The sequence below is a fragment of the Styela clava genome, chromosome 7 (genome assembly GCF_964204865.1).
Source record: "Styela clava chromosome 7, kaStyClav1.hap1.2, whole genome shotgun sequence".
NCBI classification, from domain to species: domain Eukaryota; kingdom Metazoa; phylum Chordata; class Ascidiacea; order Stolidobranchia; family Styelidae; genus Styela; species Styela clava.
The window spans coordinates 6,470,721-6,484,440 of NC_135256.1; the positions used below are offsets into that span (position 1 = coordinate 6,470,721).

Genomic DNA, 13,720 nt, shown 5'->3' on the forward strand with positions numbered 1-13,720 from the left:
TGTATATCCGCGGGTTCAATCTATATGCGGGTGCTCAAACCCATGGGCTAGAGTTAGTATGGGTTAAAATATCCGCAAAACAAAAAAAATTCCATAGGTGCAATAGTATGCAGGTGCAATTGTCGTGGGTTCAAATGTACGGGAACCATATATTTTATTACTCATGTTACTTTTTATGCTAACCTGTAACAGCGCTGTAGTTGTTGCTGCTTGAAGACCTTTTAGGTCCTTCGCGACACCGGTTACACAAATAACATAATTAGTACTGTATAGTAGTTATTCATAACATCAGTTTTGGTTGAACTTGTTTTTGTAATGAAAAATAAACGATTGATTGATTGACTGCGAGCTGAAAGACTTCAAAGAGTTATCGCAAGCAGGCTCAATTATTTCGATCGCTAACTCGAGCCTTGGACCTAGTGTTTGTTTCAGGCATATAACATCTCGTTGACTTCTATGACGAGTTTTGGATACGGTCGATCCAGTATGGTCCCCAGTTTTTTTAGTGTGTGTGTGTGTGGGGGGGGGGGGGGGGGTCTAAATGTCCAAATTTAAGGGTGGTAGATATTTTGTCAAAATATATTTGTAACTTATAAAAATGTGTTATGTAATTGACTGTTCGACTGATCATCTTCATCGGCATGTGACCCCACTTTCTGAATATTCAAATACTTGTTTATCTGCGTTAGGAATTGAAGTATGCTGTCACACCTGAAAATTAGGGGGGTGGGAGGGGGAGGGGTGTTCACTCGCTATATAAGGTGCGCTCTAGTTGAGCTCGAAATCGGCAAGCGGAAGTTTCGTTCTCAAGCTTTTTCGTTAAACAAAAATGACTTCGCCCGCTAATATAGCATAAGTTTCATTATCGTTCACCTGTAAACTGCACCTAGTACATTTGAACACACCGATTGCAGCATCTTTATAAAGATTGCATCTTTCGACATTTTCACCCACGAATATTTTGTGATTTTTTAACTCTTATTGATTCGTAGTACCGGTATTCGTCTAACAATCAAACTTGGTGAGAGGTCCTCTGCCCATATCCAACCTTGAACGGCTGGATGTTCGATAAGTCTATGACCTCATAACGGCAGCTAACGTCATAATGGAAGAGTTTGATAGCACATTGTACGGTACTTCGCAGTTCACACGTTCCGTAATTTGACAGTGGGCCTATAATTTTGCGAGGTTTGATAGTAAAATAAAGGCAAACAAACAGCAAAGTATTATCCAGTTCTTTCAAAAGAAACCCAGCGGTGAAAACCAAGAAGTATTTGGAGCTAAGTTTCACTGTTGCTCCCAGCAGCAAAAAGTTCCGATTCCCATGTGCCTAGTTTGCGCCAAAAATCTTTCAAACGACGCAATGAAACCAGCAAAGTTAACGAAATAGTGGGGAAGACAACGCTCTACTCCGTCTTGCAGAAACTACATTAGAATCGCGTTTAACACGTATAATATTAAAAAGACAGCATCAAATTTCTCATTAAATCGGATTGTCTTCTTTTGTACCGCCTACTTTTGTCGTAATTGCATTCTTTTGATTATTTTTTGTGTTCATGACATTTTTGGTTAATTTTAAAGGTCCGCCGGTCCGCAAAAATTATTTTGAAATTTTACCGGATCGCGAACTGAAAAAGGTTGCAGTAAGAGACTATAATGCCATCTGCAGGCGAGTGCTGGACATTCAAATATTATAACTTTCAATGGATACGATCTCGCTGTACACATTTAATTTTGATTCACACCTGCAACGGAGTTATCGTGAAACCTTGAAACAGGTGGAAACAAATCGCAACGTTAGATACTATTATGACATAACAATGAAAAACAAGTACGTCTGTCGTAAATGTGCTTTCTTGAGTTTCTAAATCTAGGTGCTTGTCGCAGCACGTTTCACACAAGCTGTTATGTAACTCTGACGGGATGCATATCTTTTTGCTCGCGTGTACCAATCAAACACCACAGATGCACGGTTTATATTCATTATTACGTTGAATGAAAATGATCGTAACTATTTTATAAATGAAGGATATATATATATAAATATATAGTCGCGGTTGATAATAAACCTGCGCGGGTGGAAATGCCAGGGTGTGAAAATCTCCGTGATTGCAAGGATACGTATTTGCTAATTCCATTGGTACAAACGTTTATGGGTACAAATGTACACAGGTGCAAACTATGTAGGGTGCTAAAAGCTGTGGGCGCAGGTTTTCGTAAGGGCAAACGTATGCAAGTGCAAATATCATGGGTGCAAAATATGTGCTGCCACGGATGGCGATGTTACACGGTCGGGATATTTTCATTTTGCCAGCCTGCGGAAGCGAACCCCAGCATTATTTCCATTGTGAGGTCTCCGCAGTTCATCTTTGTAATATCCAACAAAAAAATATCTCATGTAACATTTGCCTGAATTTAGTATGTTTGGGCTATCGCTCTCCTGGTATATAAAAGATTTTGTCACTTTTCAGAGGCATCTGTTAATTTGCTATATCACGCACTGATTAAGTCAACTACATATATAAATCGGAATTCGTAAGCATTAGCATTGAAAAGAAATGCTCTTTTATGTGATATGGAAAAGCAAAGGGCCAACTATACAGATTCAATTATGATCTCTCAAATGGCCAGAGTAGAAGTTAGAGGTGTTGGAGTATTGAAGATAGCTTCATATTGAAAGAATGAAATATATAAGAAACTAATTTCTGTCGAATTTGCATTTCACATTTTTATATTCTTAACCATTGTGCTAAACCCTTGGCGACAAGAAAATATAGCTTACGTTAACAATTATTTGTATCAGAGTAACAGTAACTAATTCCATAACAATAATTTCGATTTTCCATCAGACTAATAGATTAACACAATTTATTGATTAAGGTTGCGGGTTTAAATCAGAGCTTCATTATTGATCGCTTGATAAGAAATAATTGATATTTTTATCGGGTATTCCAATTAACGACGACGTGTTTGCAGCAACTACTCATTTTATGAATGTAGGCTATTTGGGATATATATATATATATATATACATATATAATGAATATAAAACAAAATATGTGGTACATAGAAGCAATGCTGATACGAAATGGTTTGGGATAACACCAGAGTTTTGTTATATGTAATAAATGGGCTTACTCCTCGTTCACTTGACTCTGGTAGAGAGATCGAGTATATTTTTACTTACATTTCCAATAACGCGACGATGTTATTTGAAGATATTGGTATGAATTTAAACCACTGCGGCGTTTGCTGAATACAATATAACTATCATGCGGTTCAAAATAAGAACACAGAATCTTATAATAGCATTTAACCTAATGCAAAACTATACTGACGGGTTCTCAGTGTAACGTCATCAGCGGACCCTACCAATTATCTGTCAATTTGAAAACTCGTATCTCGCAAACGGCACCCACTTTACGTCACTTTAACATAACAGCAAATATATGGACACGGTCACACAAGTCAGAAGCCTAACCTCGAAAAAAAAGTAGAGCACATTGTTTTATTAAAATACAGATATATCCGCTATACGGATAGTAAAGATTATAAATAACTGAATTAACCCCAGCTTAGACGAAACGGTTTTGAGCTTTTGCTATAACCTAGCGCGAACACTAATAACGGGTAGTTATGATAAAATTATGACAAAACATTTGAAACCGCACGCCATGCGCCTCATATGCGGCGCGGTGGCCAAGTGGATGGAACGTTAGGCTTAAGCTTAATTGTGTTGACATCCCTGATCCCACATCTCTGGTTCAAATTCCACTACCCCTTCGTTACCCAGGATGTTATAAATTGAGCCGCCAATGTCGAACCGAAAAGATTCCGGTCCTTGCAAATAATGGTATTTCCTTTTTAATATCTCCAGATATCGAGGCCGTTTTAATATGGCTTTATTTCGAGCGAAATGGGTGATAATATAGTATAAAAGACACAGGTTAATTGTGAACAGTTGATTAATATGCAAAATGCACATGCATTACATTTTGTGACGTCATAATGAAAATAACAAAATAAAAGTTCTTGCATTTTTAAAAATAACCTCATTTAGGCTATAAGTTATTAGGGAAGAACGGTGCCAGCAACAAGTCTGTTAGCTTGTAAATAGGAAAAGATCAGTAGAAGGTGAGTACAATAAATAGTTTGATTTCACCAATAAGTACTTCGGTGTGTTCGCATTATTACGGAAAATTGCTATCTATGATACAGAAAAATGATTTTACATTTCAAAAGGGGGGGTTCCGACCCGCAAAACCACCCCCTGGCTACGCCACTGCCGTCATCAAAATGTCTTATCGAAATTATTTTAATCTTTTACGCGGGTTCATCTTGCATTAATTATCCACAAAGCTTTAACTTTCTGAGCGCAAAATAAACGCGAGAGTGCAAGAAACATTTCGCTCAAAAAAGGAATTTCGTCACCAATAATAGTGTAAAGTGCTCGCACGCCAGAATGCTACATTGAAAACGATTAATAGATCCAGATAGGGGTCGATTAAGGACAACCAGTACTGAAAGTCTTTCATTATATTTTTTTGCACATACCAACACTTACTTTGAAATAAAACCAGTTTCTTATGTAGTGCGTTTTGAAACTATTCCCAACATAAATTTTTCTCTCCAAATTTCGAAGCGGGGTTCAATTACCCATACTGTCGAGTTTTGCACTTCATCATGTAACAGATGTTATCACGTATTCCGACATCTGTTGATCTATATTATCACATCGCGAATTTAAAAAAGAAAAAAATGTAAGCCATCTAAGTATATAAATCGGAATTGATAATCGCATCAGTATAAAAACGCATTACTCTTGTATGCAATTTGGAAAAAGAAAAGGCTATCGTTACTGATACAAAAGTAATTCTCGTATATGATTCATGTTGAAATTGAAGTTCCAAATTGTTCATATATATTACCTTATGGTAATATCAGGTTGAGCAAGCAATAACGTATATTTAGTTTCAGTTGCCTCAAGTTAAATTGTACCCAATTTTGAAACAATAACTTAGATTTCCATCTTGAGAGCGTAGGCTTAAATCAGATTTGCCATTATTAATTGCGAGAAACGGATTGATATTTTTGTTGGGAGTTTAGTTATATAACTGCGAGCTGGAACACCTGTTTGCAACACAAAAGTTCATTATATTTGATAAATCTACATAATACCCCTATTTACGTATTTTCAATGAATATTAATTACATTTATTTGTTCAGACTCAATATCATAATAATAAACAAGATGGATTTCTTCAGAGATGCATTCCGTCAATACTCTCACCACCGTGCTCTGTGGCCTCTCATAGGATCATGCATGCTTGCATCTTCATTCACAACTTACATCTTGATTCGTTCAAGCAAGAAACAAGAAGTTGAATGGAACAGATACGCTGACCGGTCAAACAAGGAAGCTATAATAGAAGACGCAATAGCACGTCCGATGCAAAGAGTTCAGGCCCTTTCTGTCAACACTAAGGCCTATCAAACTCGACCACCTACTGTCCCACTTCTCCAGGTCATTTATGAAGATGGAGAATACAATTACCCAAAGAACAGATCAGCCTAAGGCGTATAAGACAACGATGTACGATCATAAGAAGATGTTAATGAATGTTATTAAATTATAATTTTCCGATGAAAAATGAACATTTTTATTTATTCTGACAGCATAAAATACCGATAATTTTGCATTAATTCAATATAACTTATTCAGAATAAAACGGTTTGCATTTTATTTCAAGTAAAACATTCATCCACTGATTATTTTATTCAACTTTCGACCAGATTGGTTTATTTTTATTGACTTTTATTCCCACTGTTCATCATCACTTTAGTTTGATAATATGACAATTAAACTGTATTGAATGCATGAAATACTTCTTCAATGACGAATCTTCCCATTATAACGAGGCATGTTGTAATATTCACGGGTAGTTCATGCAATTCTACTTCTTTCGATCGCTATAGCTCGGTCCGAAGCTTGGATTCAAATGTACATCCACGTGGCTCCTAACCTTTTATCGCTCGTGAACCCCTTCCGGAGGCTTATAGCACTCATGCCCCCCGTTAATATTTCAATGGTATTCATAGTGGTATTTTGATCGGTGTATTCCAATTCCCATCGGGTTTAAACAATTCATGCCCAACAAAGTGAAATCACCCCGTGAAGTAACCTTGTCAAGCAATGAAACTAAGAAGCTAGATTTTTTCCCAAAAGGAAAAAGTAAAATAAGTTTTGCACCCAGCATTGTGGCATCTCCAACTGCTCCGTGGCCCCCGGTTGGGAACCGCTGATAAAACGCCTCAAATACAGCCGTGTGGAGTTTCAAGTTGGGCTAAAATACCGCTAACGGTTTGGTTCGCTATTCAATAATTTGAATCATTCCAGCATTTGGTCTTCTATGTGAGGTTAAATTTTGAGCTTTCCGCCAAGCGAATATTAGCTCGTCAGCTGATGCATACAGCCGAGGAACATATCAATTTCTTCTGTCTGTGGGTTTGTCGTAGCATTTGTTGCTCTTGTAATCTCGATGAAGTTCCGTTTTGTGTATATATATATATATTGAACAAACGAAGATCTCACATAACGGTAAATATTTGTCGGAATTCAGTGCTATTGGGGTAATTCTATTATGATTTCAGAACACATTTTATTTTATTATTATTTGAAGACATTTCGTGCTGAACTCTGGAAAATATGTAACGCAAATGTGATGAAAAAAAAAACTTCACATGAAATTCTATTGCAGCAAAATTGCACACACCAAACCATGTTGTTTTACCAATTCGCTACAGCCATTTTTGTCATCATGTTCTGTGTCAGATGATTCGCCTGAAACAATAGCGCAGAGTACTTTTAGTGAAGTTACATCGGGTTACAGCAGTTTTGAGCAGAACTGCGTTAGATCCTCATTAATTACTAAAAATGTCAATGTGAAGGTTCTCCCTCCATCACCGGTACTCTTTCATCTTCTTTTTTCGTGGAATCATTTTCAAAAGTGAATCTGTTCAGCTGAGGATCATTGCAAAGTATCAAAATTTCACTGACAAAAAGCAAAATCGATGTGACAACATAAAACGCTACCTTCCCGTATTTGTCTGTAGCGATACTCATCAAAGGCGGAACGATTGCGTGAAGAATACTTCCTGTTATAGCTACAAAAACTCCTTGCGTCGTGTCGTGTATTCCGGGATAAACATGCTGTTTCAATATTTCAAGTATGAAAGGGAAAGATGCCATCATGGTGAATCCGTAAAATACTTTACTGACGATAAATAAATCCGTCATTTTGAATGCACAGCTTAGAGTCACTGATATGCTGCTAATTATTGTTGATACTCCCATGATATTTGCAAGTGGGTTGTAAGATTTTAGACGGTCGAGGGCAATTCCCATAAATATGCAACCAAAGAAACCGCCCGATGAAAACGCTAGTAAGTCGTGACTTGTTGGCGGTGGAAAGCGAGTGTATTCCGCTATATATATAGCGTTATTGAGATTGAACCATAATGCCAGAATAAAACTTGTCCTGTCCGTAATGAGAAATCGTATTTCCTTTAGGAAACGACGCAGCGCATAAGACAGAGTTTCATTTCCCATTTGCTTCGTAAGAGCCAAACGTTGCATTTCAGCATAAGACGGTGGTGTCGCTGGGAAATTCGGGAAGTTGACGCAAGCAACCATCAATAACCCGGAACTCAAAAATCCAAGAGCAACAAACATACGTGCCATGGTACGACTGAGGGTGTCATCTCCATTTATGGCGTAGAGTTTGGACACGATTGTACCCGGTAAAAAGGAACAGAACAAGCCTGCAAATAGCATAGCAGACCAACCTAAACTGAACGCTGTTGCCTGCTCTCGTTCACCAAACCAAACTGTAGCAGAAAGGGGAATAAGCATAAAATATATGCTTGATCCGATGCCTATGGCAATTTGTGCCGCAATGCATAAAGCCATCGTGTACTGGAGAAATAATGCAAGTGCGAATATCACGAACGAAATCCATAATATTGCAAATATTACAATAAACCAGATCTTCACTCTTGTTTGCTTTACCATGGCAATATATCCCACAATGGGTGATCCAATCAACATTCCAATATCCCCAGCAAGTGTCAAAAGGTAGAAAGTTTGGTTAGAGATATGAAGATCGCCTATAGTTACATTGTTAGCTACCGCAAATATGCGCCTACAAATGGACAACAAAAAACCACTGGTTACCAGCAATATTGCTACCAGCCATCTTGTCCAGTCTGTTCGAATTTGTTGCTTGTTATGGGAACTTCCTCCAAGAAGCCACGATGTATTCTCCGCCATGATTAAATATATTCCAAGCTGAAATGAAATGTAACAAAGATATTTGTCATGTAAATCGAATATTTTCAGTCTGAAATCGATAAAGATTCGTTACCGATTCAGACATTCCTGTATAACGATAACAAACACAAGGTAATTTTGAGCATTCAATAACTCGTGTGTAGTGATGGGATTCGGTATTTCAATAATGGGGTTTCTTTCGTATATCCGACTCAATAACAATAGGTTTACTCATTTCAGAAAATGCATGTATGTCACTATATTAACACGACATGATTTACATAAATGTACTACATAACTTTCCAAACGCCAAATATAACGTAAGTCGTTAGCTGCGGTACAACCATTAGCTGCGTCGTCCAATGTTTAAAACAGAAAATAAAAATGAGGTTCGCTCAGTGATGAGCTGGGAAAATCGTAACAACCAGAACGCACCTAATTCTCAAAGAATTTGATATATTCACAACACGAGGCGGATTTTACAGAAAGTTTAGTCTGTCCTAAGATAGAGTCGAAGAACTGCAATGAAATATGAATAAATTATTTGAAATATTTTCATATAAAATTACAAGAATATTCATAGCAATTCAATACAAATGTTATTATTGAAAAGGTATAATGTGAATTTTCACGGGGTCAAAGGTCTTTTTAACCAAAATTTTATTTTAACAACAGGAACGCAAATGCAATAAAATGTCTAACAACCGGAACGCCGGTCCGGCTACAGCTCACCACTGGGTTCGCTAGTTATCACATTATTCCAAGAACGGGTACGCGCGCCACTGAGTATATGTACTGCCCATTCAGTAAACTAGGAAATAAGAATATTATGCGAAGTTCTTACACTGACAGCGTTAAATATTACAGTATGTCGCAGAAATTAAATTTCCTTAACTGAAATACAAATGACACCAGGCAACTTCGCGTCTTTTTACAGTGATCCTACACGCACTAACACTATGACAGCAAGAGATTGCAAATTACTCTGCGGTATTGATACACGGAACACGAACACATCTCAAGGGAAGTCGCGACTAATTTACTTCCGATTTAGCTTGAAGAAAGTCACACAAGACAAGTTGTTCAACAGGATGTATAGGAAGCACATCTATAAAATACTGCAATGCCTTATCAGAATTATTTAAGACTGGTGGAACAGTGCAAATATGACCACCAATGTCAAATGACTACTGCACTTTCAGTCAAATGATAAAAAAAACCTACCAGATATGTTACATATTTGAAGATGTATACTAGCAACTAGATGACATATACAGGGTGTTAAAAGTTACGAAAATCAAGGTAAATTTTTCGTCATGGTAACCTTAAAAAAGCAACTGAAAAGCGTTAGTCGTGAAATGTAAAAATGACATTTTACCGTAATTCAATTCTGTTAAAAGGTGTCAGTCGTTAAATGTTTTAAGTAGCATTTCATCTTAACTTCTGTTAATTTTGCGTTACTTTTTAACACCCTGTATATAATGCCCGTGTTCCCAACGAATTCCAAATTTTTTTGTGTGAGATTTTGTGCCCCGCAGGACTCAGAAATATTTGAAAAATAATAATAAATAAAATAATAGTCTCCCAACGACTTCTTCCGTCTTCGAGAAGAGAATATTTGAAATAGCTTGGTCCAATATTCGTCGAAAACGACAACAACTACAACAATTAACCAAAACTATTATATATATTGCAAGATTTTGAACATGCACTTCATTATCATTAGCAATATATATATATATCCTGAAATATATGTAAAAATTTAACAGCACTTGTATTAGACAAGTCTTCCATTAGCTTGCACAATTTCTCTGTTTTTTTGTATAGTCAAATCGTTGTTTAATTAGAAAAAAAATAACACAGTTTTTCCAGAAGTTTTTAATATAGTAAAACTCAATAACGTCTGCAATACTTTGCAACCGTTTCTTTTTACTTCAGCGAGACACCAATATTTTGTGCGTGGAAATTGCAGCCCTCCGAACTAACGCCACAGAGTCAGACAGCTTGGCTAACTGATTCGGGACCGTATACTCTTTATTGATAAGATGCGCAGTACTACAAAATAAGAAAAAGACTCAAGGCTTTGGTGTACTTGGACTTATAGTAAATGTTTTGCGATGATGTTCAGGTACGTAGAGTGTGGAATTTTATTGTCTCGCTAATTTTTATCGTTCTTCTTGAACTTGAAGAACAGTGATATTTTACGTGTTGATTTTTAGTTACAATTCAAATTTGACAGATATATATATACACTTTTTTGATAATCTCTTGGCAGTTCCAAAAGAAATACTTTGCAATAATAATCCAAAATAGTCAGATTGCAATTTATTCTAGCATTTTATAAAATCCATGTAAAACCGTTCACGGCAATTCGATATGCCGCAAACAAGCGCCTTGAACATGAAACAACAGATGCACACAGATGTAATGTTACGTGGAAATAGGGTAATTTATGTTTAAATATGCATACAAATAACATTGCGGCTAGACCGATTGGTTCCGATGTAATAGGTATAAGTTGTCTACAGGCGTAGACATGAGGTATTCGCAGTGCGAAAAGGCTATCCCTTCAATAAGTGTATGTACATTTACCAATTCAAATTCGGTTATATCAATGCAATTTGTTAGCCTTTTTCTTTGGTGACATTAGTTTTTGTGTCAATCTACAATGCGTCAACGCTACAAGTGTAGGTAGTCACTAGGTATGCGTAGCGAGCAAAGACCATTCCTTTATGAAGTGCATGTGCGTTTGCAATTCAAATTCGTTAATAGCAATATTAATTTTTTGCTACGTTTTTGAAAAACCTTAGTTTTTTTGTGGCAATCTACAATTTCGCAAGATTAGGCTATGTCTATATTCGATGCCGCCAACTCAATCTAGCAAAAGTATTCGAGGAAGCGTAGGCCAGCAACGTGGCCTGTACATAAGCTTACTATTTAGCAAACCACACATTTGGGTTAACTTACCGTCGGCAAACAAAGTCATTCAAGCGAATCCTATAGACGTATTGGTTATTACCGTGAGTTTGTTTCACACGATTGCTTTCAGCCACAGATAAAATGAATTGCCGAGTGAGTTAATGTTTCCCCCATTTTGCAAGAACTAGAATTAAGGCTTTATGTGTTATTTGAACGGTTAAATGGAGTCTATACAAAGTAAGTGCTCACTGGTTTATATGTCTCTGTATAAAAATTACGGATAGCGCAATGCGTTTAGCTTAATTTCTCGAATTACGTAGGTGTGGCTGTTGAACTCGCTGTTTACCTAATTGACGTCAACGTGCTTATAAGCGATTGGTTTAATGAACAGTCTTTGGGTTTATACTTGGCGCCAGGGAAGTTATTTTTCACGTTCAATTAGAAAATGTTTCTGCTTGCAAAATTACCAAATCGGGAATTTTACCGGTATCCTAAAGTGAGCGCGGATCGTGGAAGGTAAATATGAAATTAATTCCCGCGTGGCTGCCGCCAAAATTAAAACAGCATTTTACAGTGATTCGACCTTGCTACAGTATCAGGTTGATATTTGACAAAAAGGAAAAGAATGCACTAAAAGAGACGGTGAAAGACAATCTCAATGTTTTTTTAAACACCAGCAAAGTCAGAAGATGTACCATTTACTATAGTGTAGCCAATTCTTTGAGGTTTGCTTAGAAAGCCTTATCGTTGATCTTGTACAATGAACTCAGCGCATTCGTGTATAACGGCTGCGGTGATGATTTATGATAGTTTTCAGTGAAAATCGCGTTTGCGTGTAATGCAATATCGCATGGAATTTCCAGCCGTGTCAGTTAAAGCATAGGAAGTCATCGTTTTAAAGTAATAACCGAATAAGTGAAGAACAATTATGAGTCAACTACGCATTTGAAATGATTCTGCTTTGGTAGAAGCCTATATTGCACATTATCATTGATACAGCTTGTACAACCGCAGAGTAGCAAGATCAGTTAGTTATACAGTAGTATGATGAAAAATTAGGGAAGACGCATTTAAATAAATGCTAAGTTCAGACAAAATATGAATAATTCTGACCATCTAAGCCGCAGAACGTCGTGATTATGAAATTTTCATGAATATTTGATATTACAGAAGAGTGATTTGGCTTAATGCCTACTTATTACGGTACAGTTTCGTGGGAAATCATGTTAAGGTGAAGTCAATTTTCTTAAATATCAGTGAACCTGAAAAAGTAACATTTCAAGCACTGTAGATTTGGGTTTCGCACATGGAGATATTTATCGCACATACCCATATAAACCACGATTATTCATGTTTTGAATGAATAATTCATCCATGCGGTGGTGTAACTCAGATTAAGAAATTATTATGAACTAGAATATCCTATCCTGGCGTACTTTATATATAATTCCGCAATGCAATACTTGATGTACACTGGGTCAGTAAAATTTCTATATTAAGGATGATATATATAGAAGATTGTACCGATTAAATTAATGAAAATTTGTACAGACGAAAATATCGATGGCACGTCTTGAATATTTGTTTTACAGTTAAAATGGGTTGGCAGACGTGTGATTGATTGCATTTAGACCGCTTTGTGAAATTTTACATGCGTTTCCAGTTAATCTCAATCTGTGGAACTGTTAGTTAGAATCAAACTACAGTACCAATCTGGCTGCCGTAGACAAGCACTGAGTACCAATTTTGTCGGTTTAAGTGGTTGGTGTTAGGTTTTGAAGTGTTGCGTTGTCAACTTGTCACAGAGTTATAGACCCAGTAAGGTTATTAACTTCCAAATCTTTATTGCGTTAGTTTAAATGAAAATGTGTTGACTTCACGTTCATGTTGCTAATTGGTACCGAGGTGAACGAAAAAATCGAAGAAACATTTGTTACTTGTCAAATATTTCCTACTTTAATTGTAGGCAAAAATCTGGCAACAAACAATACCGAAACTTTGTTACGTCATATTTATAAATCTACTGTTTACTCTACGTTGTTTACCTTATGTGCGTCGTAACGCTGTTGTGATCTTGGATTCACGTATTTTACGAGTGCCATGGACTCTATGTAATTGCGAAAATTGTCAGGCCACGCGTCTTAGAAGTACTTGTGTTGCTAAACTACGGTGACCGTACATTTGAACCCATGTGTATATCCGCGGGTCCAATGTATAAACGGGTGCTAAAACCCATGGGTTAGGGTTAGTATGGGTTGGTAGTAGGTGCAATAGTATGCAGGTGCAATTGTCGTGGGTTCAAATATAATGGAACCCTATACTACTTGTTAGACCTCTATCATGTAGCATTGCCAAATGTTTTATAAAATAGTCCAGAGTTCTACACAGTTCTTTGCCATAACTGTTAATTTGTTTTTATATTCACGAGTGGTCACGATTTACAGGCTTAGTAGGCTATGCCATTTTTGACAG

At 36.8% G+C, this 13,720-nt stretch overlaps 2 protein-coding genes across 2 annotated transcripts; one reads left to right on the top strand and one right to left on the bottom strand.

The window, feature by feature from the left end:
- The first annotated feature begins 4,795 nt into the window (after positions 1-4,795).
- On the top strand, positions 4,796-5,729 carry LOC120328731 (uncharacterized). The gene is made up of 2 exons (XM_078114454.1): positions 4,796-4,869; positions 5,227-5,729. Exon 2 carries the CDS (start codon positions 5,252-5,254, stop codon positions 5,573-5,575), a length of 324 nt encoding a protein of 107 aa, XP_077970580.1. The 5' UTR covers positions 4,796-4,869; positions 5,227-5,251; the 3' UTR covers positions 5,576-5,729.
- A 305-nt stretch (positions 5,730-6,034) lies between these two features.
- On the bottom strand, positions 6,035-8,944 carry LOC120328730 (putative MFS-type transporter C09D4.1). The gene is made up of 2 exons (XM_039395261.2): positions 8,765-8,944; positions 6,035-8,347 (listed from the first exon to the last, which is right to left on the bottom strand). Exon 2 carries the CDS (start codon positions 8,327-8,329, stop codon positions 6,938-6,940), a length of 1,392 nt encoding a protein of 463 aa, XP_039251195.2. The 5' UTR covers positions 8,330-8,347; positions 8,765-8,944; the 3' UTR covers positions 6,035-6,937.
- Between the last annotated feature and the right edge of the window lie 4,776 nt (positions 8,945-13,720).

Coding starts and splice junctions, on each gene's coding strand:
- LOC120328731 (XM_078114454.1), top strand. CDS start 5,252: ATGGATTTCTTCAGAGATGCATTCCGTCAATACTCTCACCACCGTGCT.
- LOC120328730 (XM_039395261.2), bottom strand. CDS start 8,329: ATGGCGGAGAATACATCGTGGCTTCTTGGAGGAAGTTCCCATAACAAG.